Source organism: Coenobita brevimanus, chromosome 71, assembly GCF_032717465.1.
Source record: "Coenobita brevimanus isolate Jiangsu-jjx chromosome 71, ASM3271746v2, whole genome shotgun sequence".
Classification (NCBI taxonomy): Eukaryota; Metazoa; Arthropoda; class Malacostraca; order Decapoda; family Coenobitidae; genus Coenobita; species Coenobita brevimanus.
The window spans coordinates 38408699-38432943 of NC_137024.1; the positions used below are offsets into that span (position 1 = coordinate 38408699).

At 44.9% G+C, this 24245-nt stretch overlaps 1 protein-coding gene and 1 non-coding gene across 2 annotated transcripts; both read right to left on the reverse strand.

The window, feature by feature from the left end:
- Positions 1-4528: 4528 nt before the first annotated feature.
- LOC145406753 (protein FAM200A-like) lies at positions 4529-5026 on the reverse strand. Its single transcript, XM_080277852.1, has one exon. It carries the CDS (start codon positions 5024-5026, stop codon positions 4529-4531), a length of 498 nt encoding a protein of 165 aa, XP_080133978.1.
- Positions 5027-20654: 15628 nt separating this feature from the next.
- TRNAQ-CUG (transfer RNA glutamine (anticodon CUG)) lies at positions 20655-20726 on the reverse strand. The gene has a single exon. It is a non-coding gene; the product is annotated as a tRNA-Gln (tRNA).
- Between the last annotated feature and the right edge of the window lie 3519 nt (positions 20727-24245).

The window sequence follows — 24245 nt, forward strand, 5'->3', positions numbered from 1 at the left end:
CAAAGTTAGGACAATGGCAGGGTTAGTGTGGTGGCAAAGTTAGGACAGTGGCAGGGTTAAGGAGGTGGCAGGGTCATGGTGGTGGCTGGGTTTGGGTTGTGGCAGGGTTAGGTTGTCGCTGACGGCAGCGTTAGGGAGGTGGCAGGGTTAGGCCAGTGAGAGGGTTAGAGTGGTTCCAGAGTTAGGGAGGTTGTAAAATTAGGGTGGTGGCAGGGATGAAGTACTGGCAGGGTTAGGTTGGTGGCAGGATTAGGATGGTGTTAGGGTGAGGGTGGTGGCAGGGTTAGGGAGGTTTCAGGGTTTGGCCGGTGGCAGGTTTAGAGACGGCAGGGTTAGAGAGTTGTCAGGGTTAGGCAGGTGGCAGGATCAGGGTGTTGGCAGGGTTAGGGAGGTGGCAGGGTTAAGGTGGTGGCAGGGTTAGGGAGGTGGCAGGGTTAGGGAGATAGCAGGGTTAGGGAGGTGGCAGGGTTAGGGAGATAGCAGGGTTAAGGTGGTAGCAGGGTTATGGTGGTGGCAGGGTAAGGGTGGTGGCAGGGTTAGGGTGGTGGCAGGGTTAGGGTGGTGGCAGGGTTAGGGTGGTGGCAGGGTTATGGTGGAGGCAGGGTTAGGGTGGTGGCAGGGTTAGGGTGGTGGCAGGGTTAAGGTGGTGGCAGGGTTATGGTGGTGGCAGGGTTATGGTGGTGGCAGGGTTATGGTGGTGGCAGGGTTAAGGTGGTGGCAGGGTTACGGAGATAGCAGGGTTATGGTGGTAGCAGGGTTAAGGTGGTGGCAGGGTTAAGGTGGTAGCAGGGTTAAGGTGGTAGCAGGGTTAGGGAAGTGGCAGGGTAATGGTGGTGGCAGGGTTAAGGTGGTAGCAGAGTTAGGGAGGTGGCAGGGTTATGGTGGTAGCAGGGTTAAGGTGGTAGCAGGGTTAGGGAGGTGGCAGGGTTAAGATGGTAGCAGGGTTAGGGAGGTGGCAGGGTTATGGTGGTAGCAGGGTTAAGGTGGTAGCAGGGTTAGGGAGGTGGCAGGGTTAGGGTGGTGGTAGGGTTAGGGTGGTGGTAGGATTAGGGAGGTGGCAGGATTAAGGTGGTAGCAGGGTTAAGGTGGTAGCATTGTTAGGGTGGTGGCAGGGTTAGGGTGGTGGCGGGGTTAGGGAGGTGGCAGGGTTAGGGAGGTGCAGGGTTAGGGTGGTGGCAGGGTTAGGGAGGTGGCAGAGTTAGGGAGGTTGCAGGGTTAAGGTGGTGCCAAGGTTAGGGTGGTGGTAGGGTTAAGATAATTGCAGGTTTATGGTGGTGGCAGAGTTAGGGTGGTAGCTGGGTTAGGGAGGTGGCAGGGTTATGGTTTCAGGGTTAAGGTGATGGCAGGGTTAGGATGATGACAGGGTTAGGGTGGTGGCAGTATTAGGGTGGTGGCAGGGTCGAGGTGGTGGCAGGGTAATGTTGGTAGCAGGGTAATGCTGGTAGCAGGGTAATGGTGGCAGCAGGGTAACGGAGGTGGCAAGGTTAAGGTAGTGGCAAGGTTAGGGTGGTGGCAGGGTTAGGGTGGTGGCAGGGTAACGTTGGTGGCAAGGTTAGGTTGATCGCAAGGTTATGGTGGCGGCAGGGTTATGGTGCTTTCTGGGTTAGGGTTGTGGCAGGGTTTGGGAGTTGGCCGGGTTAGGGAGGTGGCAGGGTTTGGGAGGTGGCAGGGTTTGGGAGGTTGCAGGGTTAGGCAGGTGGCAGAGTTAGAGTGATTATAGAATTAGGGAGGCGGCAGTGTTGGGGTGGTGGCAGAGTTAAGTAAGGGGGCAGGGTTATGAGGGTGGCAGGGTTAGGGAGGCGGCAGTGTTGGGGTGGTGGCAGAGTTAAGTAGGGGGCAGGGTTCTGAGGGTGGCAGGGTTAGGCAGGTGTGAAGATTCGGTTGTTGACAGTCCGTCAGAACTTATCTTAGCTGATTAGTTTTCACAGGTGCGGGTGTGGACACGAGAGATAGAGAGAGAGAGAGAGAGAGAGAGAGAGAGAGAGAGAGAGAGAGAGAGAGAGAGAGAGAGAGAGAGAGAGAGAGAGAGAGAGAATCTTTTCTCTTCCCGCTGACCCTCCTGACCTTTCTCAACTCTCTATCCACTTTCTTCTTCCTTTCCTTACCCCCATGATCCTCCTCTCTTTCTGTCTTCCTTTCCCTTCCTTCTCTTTTCCTCACCCCCTCCCATCTCTTATTTTCTTCCTCAGTGATCTTCCCTTTCCCTACGCTCCTCCTGTCTTCCCGTTCCTTCTTTTTCCCCTTCCCTTTCTTAGTATTTCCTTCTGTTTGTCTTTTTCCTTCCTTCCTTCTATTTTTTTCCCTCTCCACCTCTCGTGCTTATACTTCCCTTCTCTCTCACTTCCTTCTTGTTACCCGTATCATCTCTCTCTCTCTCTCTCTCTCTCTCTCTCTCTCTCTCTCTCTCTCTCTCTCTCTCTCTCTCTCTCTCTCTCTCCATTCCTCTGTTTTATATTTCCTTCCCCCTCCCCTCCTTTCTCCTATTCCTTCCTTTCAATTTTTTCCTTCGCTTTTTCTTTTTGTTTTCTTTCCCTCTTTCTTCCTCCCCTTTTCTCTCCATGTCCCCTTTCCTCCTGCTTTCTCTTTCTTTCCCTCCTCCTCACACAATCTTTTTTCTCATTTCCCCACCATCCTTCCTTCTTTTTTCCCCTCCCCTTCCTGTCCATCTCTCCTTCTTCTGTTTTCATTCTCCCTATCCGCCCTTTTTTTTTTTTATTTCCCCTCTCCATCCCCCAACATTTCCATTTTATCCCTCTCCATTCCTTCTCTTTTCCATTTCCCCCTCCTTCCGTCTTTTTTCATTCCTTTCCCTCTTCCCTTCTTTGTTTTTCCTTTCCTTTCCCTATTCCCTTTCTTCTTTTTCCTTTCCCTTTCCTCTCCATCGTTTTCCTTTTTTTCCTTCCCCTTTCCATTCCCCTTCTCGCCTTCCGTCTTTTCTCATTTCTCCTTCATCGCCTCCATTCCCCTACGATAATCCCCCCCTCTTTTTATTTTTCTTTCCATCTCCATTTCCCTTGCCTTCTCTCATCCCCTTGCCCTCAGATATTCCTCCTCCCCCTTTCCCAGTAATCTTACTTTTCACTCTTCCTTTCCTTTCCCTTCTCTCCACTCCCTCCTTTCCTTGTCCCCTTTCTCCTATTCTATTTAATTCCCTCCATAAACTCCCTCCCTTCCCTCTGCCTACCTCCCCACTTTCTTCCTTCCCCATCCCCATCGTTATTCTCCCTTACGCCCAGTCCTCTGATAATCTTCTTCCCATGATCTGTCCCTTTCCCTAACGTAATATGCCTTCTTCCCCATTCCACACCATCTCCCATTTTCTCCATCCTTCCTCCTCTCCTCACCGTTCTCCCCTCACACTCCCCTCCTTACCTTCCCCCTCTTTACTCCACCCCAGTTCTCTGATCTCCCACGATCTTTCCCCTCTTTTCCCCCCTTCCCTGCCTTCCCCTCTCTCCACACCACCTCCCCCCTCCCCCCCGGCGTTCCCTGTGAAGATAATGGACCCCCACATTTTTGCGCCGCCGCCACAGCCCCTGATGAACTACAGTCGGCCCGGGTTCGCTACGCACTTTTTGGCCGCCGTAATACTGGCTGTCTTTATTCCTCGACGCCCCACACAAGTTAGCGGGGCTCGGGGGAGGGGGCGAAGGAGGGCAGGGCGATGGGTGTGAGTGGGTGTGGATGGCAGTGAGGTGTGGTCATGGTGGAAACGTCGCGGGAGGGAAGTGAAGCCAAATTAGTCCAAGGTGTTTGTAATTTGGGCCCACCACTCCTAGTAACCATTAAACCACAGCTATTGCCGGACGTGGCGACTCGTCACCAGGAAACCCCCTGAAGATTATGGATGGAGTTAGTACACCGTTCCTGTTCACGTGTTGCTGGTGACTGTCTCATGATCATTTTCTGACTGAGAAGACTCGTGGACTGGGGACACTCCACCAGGATAGGCCATGATCTAAAGCAGTGTTTCCAGAACTTTTTCGGCCTCTCTCCTGAACAGAATATTATTGGCCTGGCGATCCTCACGGCGGAAACATAATTTCAGTGTTTTTTCGTTTAGTTTTACCCAGTACAATTTATTGGATAAAATGCAATGGATGGCTAAAAGTAAAATTCAGTAGAATTTATTGAATAAATTGTAGTCAGATTTATAAAATTTCGATATCTCTTATGTTGATCGAAGAAAACGAAAGGCACAACTTTATGTAAATGTAATTTATTGCAAAATTAAGCAAGCAAAGAAGGACAAACTTTTGACTGGCAACTATGACGCAGCTTCATGAGTGCGCCCATCTGACTATTGATTCTTTGCTGATGAATTTAGTAAAGAAAAATCGTGGTTACCATGATACTTTTCTAAGATCACACAAATGACAGGAATTTGATAATTTCTTCAGATGGACTTCATTGCAAAAACTGAAGAGGAAGAAAACATTTAGTGGCTACCGTGATGTTCCTTTATTTTATGGGCGAGTTCTTCCAGAGTCGGCTTTATGCTGACAGATAGAGCACAGCGCAAATCATGCTAAGGATCCAGATGGTTCTTTGCTTTAGTCCTGTTCGTCACAAGGGCTGGAAATCCTTGTTCACAGAGGTATATGGTTGAAAGAGGGAGAAGAGCCTTTTCAGCCTCACGAGTCAGAATCGACTTATCCTTGAGCTGAGCCCAAAATTCAGAGCACGAGAGACTTTCAAAATATTGCTTCTGCACCTGAATTTCCTGGAGGTCTACAAATTCTTGAAAGCCTAGGATATCCCCAACTCCACTGATGTTCACACTGCACACAAACCAACTATGTTGACATAGATCGACATTTTCTGGCAAATATCTGTTCATTTCCTCCTGAAGCTTCTTCAGAGGATCTTGAAAATCCACTTTAATGTCAGCAAGGGCTATTTCTGACAAATCTTCCAGCACTGCTCTCAGTTCTGGAAAAGCAGCTGTTTTTCCCCCGGCTAATCTTTCTCTCCAAAGTGCAAGTTTCTTCTTGAATGAGGAAATTCTTTCATTAATATTCACCATAGTAGAAATTACCAACGTTATCACACCAGTCATAATAATAAAGTTTATCTTTCGCAAGTTTGCTCCGTTGAGTGAAAATCGCAAGGCTTAAGCTTATTAGACTATTAAACGGCTATTCTCCTCATGAATTAGCGTGGCAAACACAGTAAATAAAAGAAAGTAAGAGGCAAACAAAACTTACGTTATGATAACTGCGTGTCACAGACGTCACTCATCCAACACAGCAACGCGAGAAATGAGTTAGAAACGATATTGCGATTGCGTCAGGCTCCAGCCGCCTCGGCGTACAAGTATTGGACGTGAACAGACTTGAATACGTCAGGAGTTTTCATACATTAATCGATACCTTATTATTCACAACTATTATCCTGTTCCAGAGTTTCAGTGACGCTTTATATTCCAAAATTGTGATGTAAATGTATTTGCGCTATTATATACTTTTAACATTTTTATTTCTTATTTTATTTATTTATTTTTTTTCAAACCATCACATGACTCTCAGAAGCATCCTCACGACCATCATTTGGGTCACGGTCACAGGGTCTGGGAACTGCTTATCTAAAGAATATAGATCTAATACACTTTGAGATGTGTTGTTGTCTTGGTTGCGTCAGTGTGCAATAGCATGACATCACGTGCTGTATGGTGTGGAGTGCAGGGTTACATATTGTACATGTGTCGTCGACACTGCTGTCTATTCTGAGAAAAGTGACGAGTGGTAACATCACAGTAGTGTTAGATTTATCCTGTCTGACCTCTCAGGTTGTGCTTCCGAGTTGCCGTGGGCGGGAATTCAACTCTAAGGACGGAATTACGGCCTAAGCTTTTCTCTGTAGTTTATATGAATGCAGATTTACTGTTTGACTCTGTGATGGTGATGGAATGATGTCATCATTGTTATAGTCTTTGATAAGGCATTTTGACACCGTAGGTATAAAAGAAAGGCATATATAATCGAAGACAAGAGGCATGTCCTGAAATTTAGTGAAAACTTCTGCTGCAAGGTTCAAGTTTTGGTGCGTTCTGCTTTGTGTCATGCGGACGGTTGGTAGCACTGACATGAGTTGCCATTTACTCCAGGTGACGAACCTGTTGGTGGCAGCATATTTTTCATGACTGTCATAACTACTCGTATGTATACCGGTAGTTGTGTTTTTCTAACTGCGAATTTTACTTTATACATACATATATATATATATATATATATATATATATATATATATGTATATATATATAGAGAGAGAGAGAGAGAGAGAGAGAGAGAGAGAGAGAGAGAGAGAGAGAGAGAGAGCCTCAGTGGTAAAGTGTATGTTTTCGTACACTGGAGAACGAGGGTTCCCCTGCCAGGGTAATAAACTTTGGGAGCATTCTCCTGGCCACGTACTGCTTTGGCGGACATAAAGGGTGTTGTGGTTGAACCAGTGTCACATACTATAAAGTATGCTTGCATCCAGTCGGCTTGCGCGAGCCGATTACACTTGGTTCACAGATACACACATCCAAAGACACTCCAACACTCCAATCACACTTACAAGCACTTCTCACCCTACATACAATCTGTACCAGACAGCCTAAGCCACTTGGTAGAGATACACAGGCTGTATTGTCCCCACTTGGGTCGGGATAGGCCAGTCCTGCAGTGGATACTCAAACGGCTGATAAGCCACTTGGTAGAGATACATAGGCTGTATTGTCCCCACTTCGGTCGGGATAGGCCGGTCCTGCAGTGGATATATATATATATATATATATATATATATATATATATATATATATCATCAGCCGTTTGAGTGCCCACTGCAGGACTGGCCTATCCCGACCCAAGTAGGGACGATACAGCCAATATATCTCTACCAAGTGGCTTAGGCTGTCAGGTACCGGTTGTATGTAGGGTGAGAAGTGCTTGTAAGTGTAATTGTGGTGTTGGAGTGGCTATGGATGTGTGTATAGTCTGTGAACCAATTGTAATTGGCCCACGCAAGCCGACTGGGTGCAGGCATACTTTATAGTATGCGACACTGGTTCAACCACAGCACCCCTTATGCCCGCCAAGCAGTATGTGGCCAGAAGAACGCTCTCAAAGTTTATTACCCTGGCGGGGCGCGAACCCTCGTTCTTCAGTGTACGAAAATGCACACTTTACCACTGTACCATAGAGGCTCCTATACCGTATATATATATATATATATATATATATATATATATATATATATATATATATATATGAACAGTTTCTTGTCTGTTCTCTTTTTTAACACCAAGTTGGGAACACTGCAATTCATTTAGCAAAAGACATGTCCGGATTTTCGTTCTACTTCTTTATTAACTTAGCTTCTGCTTAGCTTAAGTTCGTAATAATAATCTGTGATAGTCATTATCTGTCATCAAGCAACGTTGCTACATATGAGGATAGAGTTAGTGTGTAATGATAATCGAATGTTGTGTTATGAATGGCGAAATGAATCCCACAGGCTGGAACTGGGACACATATCCCAGAAGATGGAAGTCTACCCACAACTGTTCTTGTGCGTCACATTTGGTTCAGTTCGTCCCTTACAAAATAAGCATTGCTTACAGGTGCCACCTTCCATCGCTATGATTGTTTCTTGGCCCTGTATGGGTGTGGTAATACTCCGGAACGATGACTGCTGTCCGTTGTGCCATCCTTCTGAAAGCGCCTAATCCACCTTCTACAGTTCTGCATACACTGAATGTATGAACTGCCTGTTCGGGATTCTTTCCACCTACACAAAGGTGTATCATGTCCTCTCTCAATTCCCAGTAGCTAGATGCATGTTGTATTGCCCAGTTCTTATCAAGGTATATACTAGGTCTACCTGACGTTACACATTTCGTCTCTCGGACGCAGCAATGCTCGCAAATGGATGTTAAGGCTTCGGAATTTCCTGTGTTCGTTTGTACTGTCATCTCATCGGCAGCAGATTTGAGGCCTGAGGAAAGTAAGGCTAGCCAACCACGAATATGTAGCTGTGGTAGAGCTCTCATATTGTTTCACGTGCTACACATAATCTTCGGACAAAATTCGGACATGACTTTTGTCTTTCACTGTACTTACTTTGTTGTTTTCGGTTTTCTTCTTGTTCTGCTTGGAGAAAATTTTAATTTAGCTTACGCCACTCCCACATCGGCTAACCCACAACGCCCATTTTCAAAAGATGATTTTACCTGCGCTCTCCCTCACCACCCACCACCATCCCCGGCCATCCCATCTTCCATCACTTCTTTTATCTTCCATCTTACCACCCATGACTTTCAATTTCAAGCTGGACAGGTGCATCAAACAATCGTGGATGAGAAGCTTGCAGTTTCATTCACGGTAAATTGTAAATTCCCCTACAACTGTTGCCACTCATGATGGCATTTGTAAATATTATATCCGCCACTTAAATCTCTCACATTAGCTGAACGCAGAATAACCTGCAATAATTTCTATGCGAGATTGTTGTTGTTGTTGGCCTCTGGTTCAGATAAATCGTGAACCCAGTGGACTGCTTACTGAAGCTGTCTTGCCCTTTTCCCGCTATTCACCATGTTTCTTTTGGGCGATAGGGAGAGGGTTGAGGGACGTTTGTATAGCCGGACAGCGGAACTATCTAGTTGTATGTGCCTCCACGTGATGTGTTGCCCTCCAGCACCTCCATTGTTGATGTACAGCACGATAACATGGCCTGCAACCACCATGTTCATTTACGACTAATTCTGGGAAAACCGTGTATTAACCACTTCCATTAAAGACAGATACCAAACTAGGAACCAACATTTAATCTCGTTATATATAGTGCGAGGTGTTTCACATTACTGATACATAAAGGAAATTAATATACAGCTAAAAATAAGTAAGTGAATAAATAAAGCAGTACTATATTTTTCATTCACTGTAACTTAAGGCGTCCCCAGAGAAATCCCAAGACGTAGATAATGATACAAAATAAAGTCGATAGAGAAGACACGCCATTTCCTTCCCTCGTACAAGACCTCGCCAGATGTCCTTGGTCTAGCAGATCCATATTATCGATCTGGACGTTCGCTGGTTTTTATAATGTCTCTCTCTCTCTCTCTCTCTCTCTCTCTCTCTCTCCACACACACACACACACACACACACACACACACACACACACACACACACACACACACACACACACACACTAACATGCATACTCACTCACATACGGGCGGGAATATTATCTTGTCATACACGAAAATAAGTAAGCATATAAATAAATAAATAAATAAATAAGTAAATAAAATAAACTTGCCAGGGAGAAGTATTATGATCTATCTTGCTTGTGGATATTCTCGTGTTGGTAGAAGGCTCTCTTGACTCCCCTCTTCTCAGTTTAGTATTTTTGAGTGTGGCAGTGACCCCTTCAGTACAGTGACATCAATTTTATTTCTTGGTACTGCCAGGCAAGTTCATGTAACTCAGGAAAGATTAATTGTTTTGGCGGGGTGAAGGAAGACCATTTGTAACCATATCAGTACAAAAGGTTTCCCCGTAACTTGAGTAATATAGTGTGATGGTACGGTAGCGAAAACAAGTAAGATAAGGAGGTTAGTATGTTGTGTGTGTGTGTGTGTGTGTGTGTGTGTGTGTGTGTGTGTGTCTATGAGAGAGAGAGAGAGAGAGAGAGAGAGAGAGAGAGAGAGCACGATCCCCATTAACTGGAGATACATGAAGGAAAGGGGCATAGTAGTTCTTTGCTCTTCATCACAAGTAACCGTCATACGAATATTCTGGAAGTGGAAGAATTAATGTGTGTACACTGAGGCGGGAATCTGGTGCAAGCTGTCCAGTTGTTTAGGTTGGCATAAGACGGGCAGAACACCCCCGTTAACTGGGCCACATTTTGGGCAGCTTGTTTCTTATTGTCATACATGATGCAGGTTTCTGAGAAGCGGAATGTTCAGGATGTGAACAAGTAAAACAGGGTGTTCTTTGTTATTATTTTGAATTTCACATCAGTTATCTTTGGTTATTCATTATAGAAATTAAATTACCTAAATATTACCAAATATATCTGTATAGTTTACAGCTCCCCCAGTGTTTCGTCAGAGCCCAGCGTACTTGACTCCATAGCCACACAGTTGACCAACCATAACTTCACCCCTGCCACTGAAATTACCGTTTTGGGTGATTTTAACGTCCATAGTGTAGAAAGGTTATTGCATTCTGCCATGACTGACAATACTGGTTTTGAAAGTGAGCTGTTTGTAGAATCGTTTAATCTCATGCACCTGGTAAAACAACCAACCAGAATACCAGATAATCCTGACCATATCACCTGTCTCTTGGACCATTCTTGACAAATAACCCAGATCAGTACAGGATAAAGGTACTGTCACCACTTGGATCCTCCGATCACAATCTCATCAAAGCCTCATTGGTTAGTTGCCCTAAACCTCCTCGCTTTGAACATGTCAGGGTGAGCACATGGCACTTTGATAGGACAGACTGGGATGGATTTAGAAATTATCTTGCAGATAGTCCATGACAGTCTTTCTTCTCCACTGACATCAGTTCTACCCAGCCCCACATCAGTGACTTAATACAAGCTGGTATGGAATTGTGTATACCCAATCAACAGTTTTATAAAAGGTCGGACTCCAGAAAGTGGTTTGACAGCAGTTGTACCAGAGCAGCGACTCAAAAGTCCTTAGCATATAACATTTACTTAAAAAAAAAAAAAATTGAATCACACGGTCAATTTAAAATGGCCAGGAACCATGCAAAAGCAGTAATAAATCTTGCCAAATCAAACTTTCTTCACAACAAAGCATCCAAACTGTTAAATAATCCTAATGGCAATAAAATATTTTGGTCAACTCTTTAATTCTTTCAGTAATATTCATTAGTCAGCACTCAATCCGCACTAAAATATTCAGATGGTAACACTATAAATGACCCACGTGGAAAAGCGAGCATCCTTGCCAGCACGTTTGCCAGAAATTTGAACCTTAGAGGAAGTCAGTCAGAACATCCCTGTACTGGGTCTTGACTCTCCCGAAATTGCACCACTTAAGATCAAGACTAGATACGCAAAATCTGTTCTAGGCAATATACCAACCAGCAAAGCTCAAGTCCAGATGGAATCCCTCGAGGTGTTTTGAAAAAGTTTCTCCAGAACTTCCTCCTGTTCTAGCTAAATTATGCAGACTATGCATCCGTATTTCTTCATTCCCAAATTCTTGGAAAGAAGCTAATATCCACACAGTTCCGAAGTAGGGAAGTTCCTTTAACCCTTCTGAATACAAACCAATAGCCATCACGTATTCTCTTGGTAAAGTATTTGAGATTGTAATTAACATGCACATTGTTAAACATCTTAAAACCAACAACTTAATTAGTGACAGACTATGGTTTTCGCCACGAGAGGTCCACTGTTGATATATTCAGTTCCTTGCTTCATACCAACCATCAGTTAATTGATCAGCATGGAGAAACCTGTGCAGTAGCCCTTGATATTTCTAAAGCTTTTGACAGAGTGTGACACCTTTCCCTGCTATCCAAACTCCCTTGATATGGCCTATCATCTTTTGTTTCACTGATTTCCTCATATCTCAGTGACAGAAAAGACAAGAGTAAAAGTAGATGATGTATATTCCACTTAATTTCCAATTGATTAATGCTGGCGTGACACAAGGATCAGTCCTGGCTCCAACCCTATTCCTAATTCATACTGATGATCTCTTATCTGTCACACATAATCCGATTCACTCATATTTTTTTTTTTTTATGTGTCCGACTCTGGGCATAGGCTTCACAGCCTGCTATCAAGGCCCAGCAGTCCTCCTACATACCATACACCTCTACATGTCACCACTTCGGCGCTAACACCCACCGTCCATATTGAATACATGCTAGGGCTGTCTCATACAGGACTGGTGTATTGGTATTAGCGGGGGTATTTTTACGACATGTCGGCGGGTCTTGTGGTAGATCAGTAAAGCCTGATTTAATGAAATTCAAATCCTTAAACTGTTCCCTGCCCCAGCCGGGATTCGAACCTGGGTCCGTAAGGACTGCAGGCCACCTCTCTACCGATTAAGCCACCGCCTCCCCCAGGATGTCTCAACATTTCACACTTCATGCATACTTAAACACCCATTCACAACTCAGTACAGCAATCTCCATAAACCAAGACTCATCTAAGACCAGTAAAACGCCTTTGTCGGCAAGGTATGAGTGAGGCCATTCAAATCCGGAAGCACTGAAATGTCACCTTGCACCCCAAGGATGCCTAGAGTATATTGATGGCTATCTACCCACCAAGTTTCATGCTTTACAACACTGTCTCGCCTGTGGCCCTCTTTTGAAGATTTTTGACATGCTGCACTTGGCGCATGTCACATGTCACATACGCCGCCGGGGTGTGATGAAACCTGTCAAAAACAAATATTAAAGAATGGGGCTGTCATATAGTGCAAACCACGCAGTGATCGGCCCTGTGGTTGCTGAGATACAAGCTTTTGAAAAAGCGTTACGGTTGGGCCGGGTCGGGCTGGGCTGCTCATATGTGAGAAAATGCCACTACTTGAAGCGAGACTAGTGAGGGCTTCGCCCCCGCTCATATTCACTAAATGGGGATAAAACATTGTCTCATTTAACGCTAGGAAAACCAGTTTTATACTGTTTACTAATAGACATTTATTGCCTGATTTCTATATTACTATCAATGCTGCTGATATTTCTATCTCTAAAAGTATTGAAATTCTTGGTGTTTCACTAAACAATGCCCCCAGCTGGACCTCTCACTTTATATCACTTGCTAAAACGCTTCAAGGGAACTTGGATTATTTTATAGAATCCGTAACTTCCTCACTGACCAACATTTGGTTATAGATCACAAGAGTCATGTGCACTCTCAGCTGGAATATTGCTCACCCTTGTAGAGTGAATGTTGAGAGATTGCACTAAAACAACCGGGCAAAATTCAGAACAAAGTTGTAAGAACTATTAATAACCCTGCACTTACAGGTGAACTACCTTCCCTACAAGTAAGAAGGAAAGTTGACTCCCTTGCATTATTTTACAGATATTTTTATGGCAAATGCCCAGACGAAGTTGCATCCATTGTGCCACGTCTCCATGTCTTCCTTCACACGACACGGGCATCTGGAAGCGTTCATGACTGGACTGTCACACTGCCATATTGCAGAAGTTTTGCTTATCAGATTTTTTTTGTTCCCGCAACTGCATCTCTTTAGAACTCGCTTCCCCAGAGTGGTTTCCCCCCAAACTTCAACCTACGGCTGTGCAAGTCCAGTTGTTAGAGATTTCTAATGAATGTAGGACACCTTTGATCTGGTGTAAGGGTTACATTTTAATTCATTTTTTCCTTCTCTTCATTTTCTAATTTAAAAAAAATCGAAGTTGGACGAAGGTTATGCGCGAGTATTCACCCGTGTCTGTTTGTCTGTTTGTGTACGGGATATTTGAAACGTTCTTACCGGATTCCACTGAAATCTGTTGGATAGATGGGCGGTGGGCCAGGGAAGAGTTGATTGGATATTGAGATGGCTTCGGATCCGGATGCGGGAATAAATCATAAATTCTATTGGCGTTGGCAGAAGTATGCGTTCTCTGAGACTCTATAACAGGATAGACTGAAGCCGTGGAATTAATTGACTGTGCGATACTGTAAAAGTGTTCGTCTGGTAGGAGAGGATTTATTGCATCAAATTATAAATTTTATTGACGATGACGGAGGTATACGCATTTTGAGTGCCTTCTAGTTACTTTGTATTCCATTCTATACAAACCGATCATTTGAGTCAGAATATGACTGATTCCGTCCCCAGTGTGAAGAGGCATTGGTACCCATAAACTGAAACTGTGCATAGTGTGGAAATGTAACAAATGGCTTGAAAAATTTCGTAATACCTCTTTCTCATCTATTAGTTTTGCTCATTTCACCAGAGTATTCTCTTGTATGTTATTAATGTTAAGTTTGTCGCTAGTATAAGGATATAAACAGCGTAAAGAAAACGTTAAGGTGCAATGTGCAAAATATATAAATCGAAGGGAAGCCGTGTATCGAAATCTGCAAAACCACTTAGAATATGGGCCTGACTTGGACTCTGTTGTAAAGTAAACACCGTTTCAGGACGTGGGTATAATTCTTTCACAAGCCTTAAGTAAACTTGTTTGTTCTCTTGTTGTCCACCCAAAGCAATAAACCTTTACAGTCAACAGGAATGCACTTCCACCAACCGTTACGTAGATCACGGCGAGACGAAGGGAGAGAGAGGGGGGGAGAGGGAGTGGGAGAGCGAGAATGAGAAGGAGAAAGAGAGAGTGGCAGTTTCTCCGATTAGTGGTGTTCTGGCTTAAGACGTCTCTCTCTATCTGGGGATTATTTTCAACGTGTTTAGGGGATTTGCTCTGAGAGTCGGGAATATTTGCGTCCACGCAGATAAACTAATCCTGTTGTTGAAGTGCCTGCAGTTGTTTTAGTCAGGCACGTCCACAAGGGGGAGTGAAGGGGAGGGAGGGTCGTACCTTGGATTTCTTTACTATTATTTAGGAAATTACAGCCATTGTCCTTTTCAGTACGACGATGTCTCTTTGTAGTTTAATATTGCAGGTACCAAACTATTTTATTCGGCTTCTGAGAGCCCCTGACAAGGATGGGAGTGATGAAGGCTATTGCTAACGCCTCCATTTCAGAAAGTCCGTGTATACACTGAACAAGATCGTCAGGAAATAGTAAGAATAAAGTGATATTGGCGTTACTGGATTAAAAGGGTTAATTCTGTATTTAATAAGAACAGTTTGCGCTGAGGTGGAAGATATTTGTAAGTTGTATCATGAGTTATATATAAGTGCACACCTGGACACTGGCAATATTATGAATGACACGCTTTTGGTCCAGGTACACAGATAAGCGTTGGTGGTGTTGGTGAGGACAAGCGGTACAAATCAGTTTAGGGGAATGTGACAGATGGGTTGTTTGTATTTGTAGGGAGCTGTACACCCGTTGGATGGTGATATTTACATGAAGTCACTGGTTATGCGCGAAAGAGGCAAATTTTTGACATGTAAACTGCTTTTACTTTATAGCCATTGTAAACATTGTAACTCACTGAATTTGTCGGATTCATGTTTTAGTTCATTCTTGTTAATTCCAGACAATTTTAACTTAGGAAAGGTGTTTCGTACTAAAGAAGTAATTGAAGGCTGTCTTACTCTTCCAGTTCAAAGTCTCACCTGCTCTGAATGAAAGCGTCGGAAAGGAACAAAAGAATAAGCAAGACATCACCTTTCTGGAAACAAGGTAATATAACGTAGTTGATAAGCCGGTAAGTTTTCCCACGTATATTGCACAGCCTGCGTAGTTACTGCACGCTCGCGATTGTCTTTGCTTGTGACGTATACTCATAATTCCATATTGTTCGTTGCGTATGCCTCTTTTGCAGTAAGTGCGATCCATCATCACTTGGGTGTGGCCAATGTTAACCCTATCGTATTGCCCTGTTATCTACACAATAATCCTCTTACGTCTTGCTGTTTTTGCCCTCCCTCCACTGCCCACTTTAAAAAAAAAATGTTCTTGTTGTTTCTTTAACCTTTAAGTGGCAGAATGTTTCTCAGCTGAATATAACCGTCTGGTGTTAGCCTGACTGAGATACCTGTGTGTGTCCATGGCAGTGAAACACTTAATAAACGTAGTTCTCAGAATTTACTGACCACCGACTTCCCTCATCTGAACAAGATCACCCGGTGTCAACGACAGTGACACCCTGTAATGCGTCCCCAGCAGTGACACAGATAACTCCCTGCTTATACAAGCCATTGTCTACTTATTTTCATCTACATTTTTCCTCTTAAATTTTACATACCAAACCAAAAATTACGATGTTGTCTGTGTGTGTGTGTGTGTGTGTGTGTTCTTCCCTTCCTCCTCCCTTTCTCTTCCATCTTCCCTCACCCCGCCCTCCCTCCACACCTCAGAGTTCCCCCAACATCCCCTAAATACCTCTCACTCCTCGCACAGACCCAAAGTTACAAAAATCCAACGCGCCAAAATGGATTCTCGCTTTGTAGTTTCATTACCTCAAGAAAGCGGCTGAGGCGGAGGAGAGGAAGGTAAAGGAGGAGAGTGTAAGGCCTACTTCCCCGTCTTTAAATCAGGAGATATGAGTCTTATTTGCAGTGTGTTGAGATGGTACCTGTGTTTACCGAGTGCTTAGAGATGTGATGGGGAAGTCATTTGTAATCACAGAACATTTTACGTCCCTCATTATGTCTAAGTCTCTTGTGTTTTGCTTTTACTACTACCAAACGATTTTATTCAGTCGATGAGAGAATTGTCTAATTGGAGGGGTTAGCTAAAACTTTCTTTAATTTCTCCATTTCTGCAGATCTATCCTAAGTTGAATTAAACCGTCTGGAGACAGCAAGATTATATTACAAACTACGTCATCGTAGTGGAGAGTTAAACAGTTTTTACAATGCACAAGATTTATAGCGGTGAGTTATCATTAAGATATCGTATCGTGCCGTTGTATTCCCCCCCCCCCCCGCTTTGCGTTAACACATGTGACGCTTACCAAGTTTCAGAGATGTCTATGAGCACTGAATTTTTATAAACATTTCCCTTCCCGACTATTGGTCATCCTCCTCTGGAGATATTAGGAAAACTTGTACTGTTGTGTTAGACACCTTCAGTGTCTGCTGGCAGGTCTGGCATAAATCTTTATTATCTAAATTGATTAGGAGCCTGTCACATCAAGTTTCCGGTCAGGTTATCCTCTGCTGCTCTTGTAGACGGTTACTGTTCTTCGTCTATAGTTATCATCACCGATGTTCCTCAGGTTTTTGTCTTCTCACTAGCTAGATCTACTCCCGTTATTCGTCAGTGATTTTCCCGAGCTGTAGCCTACATTTGCCCCTATCCACAGTTATGCTGATGACTCCACCCTTGACTTCTCCCTCTGCTTCTTAAAGTATACATCACAACAGTCACTCCAACACTCATGGGACGAGAGTGCGGTGCAGTTGCCTCTCTTCTGTCTGTCATTCTGGCTGACGCAAAATAAACCTTGTATTTTTTTTCTTCTTTTTCACCTAAAACTCAGTTCTTTTATCATTCTGTTCGGCACAGTCTTGCTACATAACTTCTCTCTTGTCTTCAGCTTCAGCAACACACAGCTCATCGCTTTCATCTCTCAGTATCCTCGGTGTCTCTTTTTGCGCGTGTGGTATCGCGGAAAGAACACGTAATTCCTCTTGCAAACTCTGCTTTTCAAAAGTTAAGCGTGGCGAACTGACTCCATGCTAACTCAGACCCTACTCAGTTGCTGATACAACGACTGTATTTGCCCTGTGTGGAGCACAGCTGTATATCGTGTGTGTGTGTGTGTGTGTGTGTGTGTGTGGGGCGAAGGGGGCGTGGGATTTCTCCATGTGCACCATTTCTAAACAGGTTGGAGTCAAAGGTTTTTCGTCGCATCATCTCTCCTCCTCCCACTGACTTCACTCAGGGTCTCTCTTCATCACAGTGCTTCATTACTCTTTCTCTCTTCGCTATTACCACTACACAGACGCTGCACTGCTATCTCCACCACTGCGTTTTTGCCATTATAGCGGGCATGCAGCAGCCATCTACTCACTTCCAGCTTCTCTGTTTAACTTTATTGCGAGGAAAAAAAAAAAAAAAACTGTATTCTCAGTTCGCGCACACATCTGACCGGTTCTGAAAGTCTTATTGTTTTTTTCCGTGTCTTTCTCTGTCTCCATAACACCCAATCGTAAGCAGTGTGCCGAAGCATATTAAATTGAAATTATCTTTGGTTTGGCTTTCTTTTGTTCAAATTTGTAGACATTAAGCCATTGTTTCCTTCTTGTCTGACTCGCAAAAAAATTTCACTGTATCCTTAGAGGTGTGACTAATTCCTTAAATAATTATAGATAAAACCTTTATATACCAAGTTCTTAGAAAATATTATATTTAGTTTTTGAGTGCCTAATCTTAGGTACGAGTATGTTATATTTATCAAGGACCTGGAGATATTACTTTTAATATTCTTTCCTCTCAACACACTATCGAAGCACATACCAGGCATACAGGGCCTGGTCCCGTTCAATGGCATGTACCCTGTAATACGTGTGTGTTTGGCCTGGTGGGTGTCTGCTTACTTATGCCGTGTCTGCTGCACTCTGCCCATTACGTAAAGAAGGCTAAGGGATGTGGGTGTGCGGTGGGGAGAGGGGGGCGGGTAAGAGGAATGGGAAAGGTGAGGGTGAGGGATGGGGTGAAGGGAATGCAAGTAAGTGTTGGAGGAGTTAAAAAAAGAAAAAAAAAAAAAAGAAAAAAAAAGCATGAGCGGTGTAGGGAGGTGAAAGGTTTGGGACAAGGGGAAGGGGATATGGGGAGAGGGAGTACGAAGGAGTACAAAGGCAAGCAAACAGCAACAAATCCTTCGCGGGTGTTTGGTATAGGGAAGGTTATGGCCAACAAAACTATTTTATCAGTTAATGACAAAGATTGACAAGCAGGAAGACTCCCCCCACCCCAATCCACCAACCCCTCCAGACGAAGCCGGGAGGGAATAGGGAGAAAGGGGAAGGTGAGAGGAGGTGGGGTGTTGGGGGAGAGGTAAGGGGACGGGATGCGGTTGGGTGTAGGGTAAAAAGGGGAAGGGGTGAAGGGAAGTGCTGGTGGGGGGCGAGGGGGGGAAGAAAAAAGGTAAAAGGGTAAGGGGGAGATGGGGAGGGGGATAAGAGGAAGGGGTGTAGGGGGGAGGGGTGGTTCGTCTCTCCCTGATAAAGGATTATAATTAGGAGGGGCGGGGCATCTCCTCTTTGGACTCTCTCTCTCTCTCTCTCTCTCTCTCTCTCTCCATTAAGCTGACAGTACCATAATATACAAACAGCGGAAAGAGAATTTAATACCGGGAAGAAACATACGGAAGTACAGGGGAGGACGAAATACCGGGAGAAAGAGAGTGATACCAGCATGGGAAGAGCAAAGAACAGAGGAGAACCAGCGGATGAGTGATTCCAAGGAGGGGACGGTACCGGGTAGAGAAGAGAGATAAGGAGAGAGTGGTGTACATGGATGAGAATGAAGAGAGGAGAAATGACGGCGTGTTGATGGGAAGAAAAGTGACGGGAGAATTGGGATACCTGGAAGGAATAGAAGAGGAGAGAGAAGAAAAAGAGTTTGGTGCCGATACGGAAGAGAAGAGGAGAGTGTGGTAATGGGAAGAGGAGAAAAGAGAGGAGTGTATTACTAAAAAGTTTAGAGAGAGAGGAGTGTGGTACCGGAAAGGGAATAAGAGAATGTAATCTTGGGAGGAGAAGGGAAGAGCTTGATACTGGAGGGAAGGAACATAGATGAGGAAAAGAGAGGCGTGGTACCGGGAAAGGGAAGAGGAGACGAGACTGGTATGGGGAATAGAACGTAAGAAGAGAAGATAACTGCGGTATTCCAGTTGGCCCATGCTAGGCAGCTTCTACAAGTGTGTGACTAAACTACTAGAATAAGGCAAGGATCGCAAGGACGCAGACCGCCAAACCCTCCAGCCGAACCCGGCAGGGAAAAATGAGAAAGAACACTATGCAGCATAGAAAAACTGACGTGGAAATGTTATAGGAGAGTGCGATAGGAGAAAAGAGACTATCGTAGTAAAGCATGAAAAGAAAAGAAAATGAATTAGTACCGGTAATTAGGATATCTTTTTAAATCCAACCCTTACTTGTGATAAGCTCATATAGCCTATGCATGAAACTCTTAGTGGAAGGAGCAGCAGTCACATCACTAGGCTGCTTATTCCATTCGTCCACAACTCTGTTGCCAAACCATATTCTTACTAAAACGGAATTTATCCAGGTTGAAACCATTACTTCTAGGTCTGTCCTTTATGCTAACTTTAACCACCTGCAAATATCTCCCTTATTTATTCCTTCATCCACTTAAACTCCTCACTTGTCTCCCCTTACGCCACACCTCTCTAGTGACTGCAAATTTAGTCTTTCACTGTCTTCACATGGAGGGTTACGAACATCGTGTATCACCGTTGTCACTCTTCTCTGTACTGTACGTTTTCTAACGAACTTGTATCCATTCTGTAGTTAGGACACCAGAATTGCACGGCATGGTCTAAATGTGACCTTACTAATGCTAAATGAAGTTGCAGTATTGCTCACGCTTCGCGAAATGAATCGTAGCACCATATTTGCTTTATTTCTAGCATTAGTACACTGTTGCCTTAGTTTAAGGTCTTAACTAACCGCACCCCTAGATCTCTCTCTCTCTCTCTCTCCGATTTATTAATTTATTATTTAAAACAGTGCTTAATATCTCCGATGGTCTTGCCCGCGTTAAACACTGCGTTTTTCCATGTTAAATTCTATTTGCCAGTCTTTAGGCCATTTTGACAATATATCCATCTCCTTTTGAAGGCTCAGCTGTCAGTTCAGTTAATGTTGCGTCATATTTTTATCATCGGCAAATTTGTTACCGGTAATACTGCTTGCTGATTCCTAGGTGTAGTTCATTTATATTTAATAAGCAGTAAGGGACTGAGTTCTGATCTCTGTGGTACACTGATAGTTACTAAGACATTTCGACTCGATACCACTTATCAAAAAAAATTATTTCGAGGTCCCACCGAGACTCGAACTCGGATTGTTGGATTCAGAGTCCAAAGTGCTAACCATTACACCATGGGACCGTTGACTGGGTTAAGGTAGGACAGAACAAAAAAGGAGAGAGAGAAAGCATGGTACCGAGAGGAGAACGTGCGGTAACAGGAATAAAAAAAAAAAAAAAAAACAGCAACGGGAAGAGCGTAGTACCGGGAAGGGAAGAGAAAATCCTGGTACTAGGAAAAAAAAAAGGAGACTTGAAACCGGAAATAGTACTGAAAGGTTTTGTGATACCGGAAGACCCAAGCACAGAGGTACCGGGAAGAGAGTGTAGTACCGGAGAAACATACCGGGAGGAGAAAAGAATAGTAAGGTTAATCCGGCTGTGGGTGGAGTTATCCCTTGCAAATCCGTTTTCTGTCTTGGCTCTGTTGAACTCACTCGTGCCGCCCTGACATCCTCCCCTCCCTCACCCTTCCCTCCATTCCCCTCACCCTTCCCTCCATTCCCCTCACCCTCACCCTTCTCTCCATTCCCCTCGCCTTCACCCTCTCCATTCCCCTCACCCTCACCCCTCCCTCCATTCCCCTTGCCCTCACCCTCTCCATTCCCATCACCCTCGTCCTCCTTTAACTCCATCTTCCCCCATCTTTCTCCATCCTTTTATTCTTCTTTCCATCCTCCTATCCATTTTTATTTGCTCTCCCCATTCCCCACCTCCACCTACCCTTTCACCCGTCATTCTCTCTCTCTCTCTCTCTGCTCCCTTCTCTCCGTCCTGCTCTCCATAGTATTCTCTCCTCTGACCTGTCTCCACATCCATTTTTTTCTCCTCTCTTCCACTTTCCCTCCTTTTCACCTTCTCTTCCTCTCCCCTTTTCTTCACATCTCTTTCTTCCATCTTTCGCTCATGCCATCACCCACCTGTCCATCCACCTGTACCTTCCTGTCCCTCCTCATCCACCCCTCGATCCTTCCCTCCCCACATCCACCTCTCCATCCATCGCTCCCCTCATCCACCTCTCCATCCATCGCTCCCCTCATCCACCTCTCCAGCCTTCCTCCCCTTGTCAACCTCTCCATCTTTCCCTCCCCACATCCACCTTTCTTTCCTTCCCACCCCACATCCACCTCTCCATCCTTCCCTCCCCACATCCACCTCTCCAGCCTACCCACCCCACATCCACCTCTCCAGCCTCCCCACCCCACATCCACCTCTCCATCCATCCCTGCCCTCATCCACCTCTCCAGCCTTCCTCCCCTTGTCAACCTCTCCATCCTTCCCTCCCCACATCCACCTCTTAGTCCTTCCCTCCCCTCATCCACCTCTTAGTCCTTCCCTCCCCTCATCCTCCTCTCCATCCTTCCCTTCCCTCATCCACCTCTCCAGCCTTCTTCCCCTCATCCACCTCTCCAGCCTTCCTCCCCTTGTTAACCTTTCCATCCCTCCTTCCCCACATCCACCTCTCAGTCCTTCCCTCCCCACATCCACCTCTCCAGCCTTCCCTTCCCTCATCCACCTCTCCAGCCTTCCTCCCCTCATCCACCTCTCCAGCCTTCCACAAAACATCCTTCTTTCCCTTCGTCGATCTTTCCACCCTTTTCCTCTCCCCTCCTTCGTCTCCCCTCTCCCCCCCCAGTCATGTCTCTCTCCTTTTTCTCCCTTCCTTCTCCCTTCTCTCTCCTCTCCCCTAATCCTCTCCATCTTTCTTTCCTTTTCATCTTCTTTCCTCTCCTCTCATCCTTTTTTCCATTCTTCTCCTTCTCATAATCTTTTTCTTTCTCCTCATATATCTGTACATTCTTCCCTCCAACCTTGCCTCTCCTTCTTCCTCTCAATCCTTCTTCTTCTTTCTTTGATTCATGCGACCTTTATTCTCCCCCCCCCTCTCCATTCCCGTGTCTCACCTCTCTCCATGTTCTTATCCATTTTTCTGGTCTGCTTATCCTTCTCTCCATTTTTTCTTCTACTCCTCATTCCCTTATCCTTTGTTTCATCTCCCTCCTGTTTTTCCTGATATCCCTTTCTCCATTCCTTTCTTCATTCTTTTTTTTTCTCTCTAATTTATCTCTCTGTCTTTCGCTCATCCTTCTCACTGTCCTTATTTTTCCGCGTTTATCTCTCATTGCTCCTCACACCTGTCTCTTCAACCGCTTCTGTTTCCATTCATCCATACAGCCGTTCCACTTCTCTCCGTTCATCATTCTCTCCACCCAGCCTGACTTAACGCACACCAGCATACGAACCCAGCTAGATGTATCGAGCTTCATCCTAATCAGTGTTAACATAATCTAACGTTAGTCTGATCTACAGCACCTTAACACATCTTTTCCAATCCATCTGGCCTAACCCTCCCAAGCCCTGACCTCATGTAACCTATGCCAGCCTATCCAAAGTCAGCCATACCTAAGAAACCTTAACCCTACATGAGATATAACAGGCCTACCAAAATCCATCTAAATTCGTTCTAAACCAACCTAAACATTTTATCAAGTATCCAACTTTGGTCATAGATTAGACAGCCCGTTCCCTGAAGCCTCCAATGCGGAAAAGAAGGCACACATACTTTCACATGTCACCACTTGTGTGCTAAGACTGTACTGTCCTTACTGACTACAAGCTGGGACGTCTTATGCAGGAATGGTGTGATGGTATTAGCGGAGGTACCTTTGTGATGTGTTAGTGAGTATTGTGGAAAATCTATCTATCTATCTATCTACAGCCCGACGTCCTAATCCCGCAAAGGGTGGCCGCAGACAAAACGCCTCCAAGTCGCTCTGTCACCCACCATTTGACTACCCTCCCCCCAACTCACCCCCCCTCCCTCATATACCTCTATTTGCTATAGGAATGCTGAAACTTTTCTTATGACTAGCACCGGAATATTTCATTTGGTTTAATATAAAGCTCTGCTTGAAGGGTAAAACATGTTTTAGATAAATTAGAATCCCCAAATTGTACCTTGTCCTAGCCGGGGTTCGATTTTGCGCCCTTTCGATCAACAGTTCATTATTCTACTGCTTGACCATCACCTCCTTGTATCCAGCCTAAAACCAGCCTAACCTAACGAGACCTAAAACAACCCCGCCCAAGTCTAACCAACCCTGTCCCTGTCCAGCCAAATACATCATCACAGATCCACACATCTGACCTAACCAAACCTGGCTGAACCTAACCCCAGCCCTGACCATCACTGTACAGGTGTGGCCGCTACATCGTTGGCCCACAGGTACAAAGGCCTCAGCTGGCATCACCCTGTCTTATACTGCCACACTGATCAACGGGGGAAGGGGAGAGGGGAAAGATCTAGTAGTGAGATCAAAGTGAAGGGGGGGGGAGAAAGGGGGAAGAGCGGGGTCAAGTTGGGGGATGTAAGGAAGGGATGGGAAAATGGAGAGTTAGGACAGGTGAAAATGAGGAGGAGGAGGTGAAATGGGAAGTTACGATAGGGCAGGGGATGAGGATGAATATTGCAACACTAGGGAAGAGGTAAAGGGTCTGGCGGAGAGGGGATTAATATTTAGGTGATGGGCAAGTGATGACGATGGGGAAATAATTGGGTAGTTGAGCGGCTGTGGAAGTGATGATATTGATGGTGGTAGAG

Coding starts and splice junctions, on each gene's coding strand:
- LOC145406753 (XM_080277852.1), bottom strand. CDS start 5,026: ATGGTGAATATTAATGAAAGAATTTCCTCATTCAAGAAGAAACTTGCA.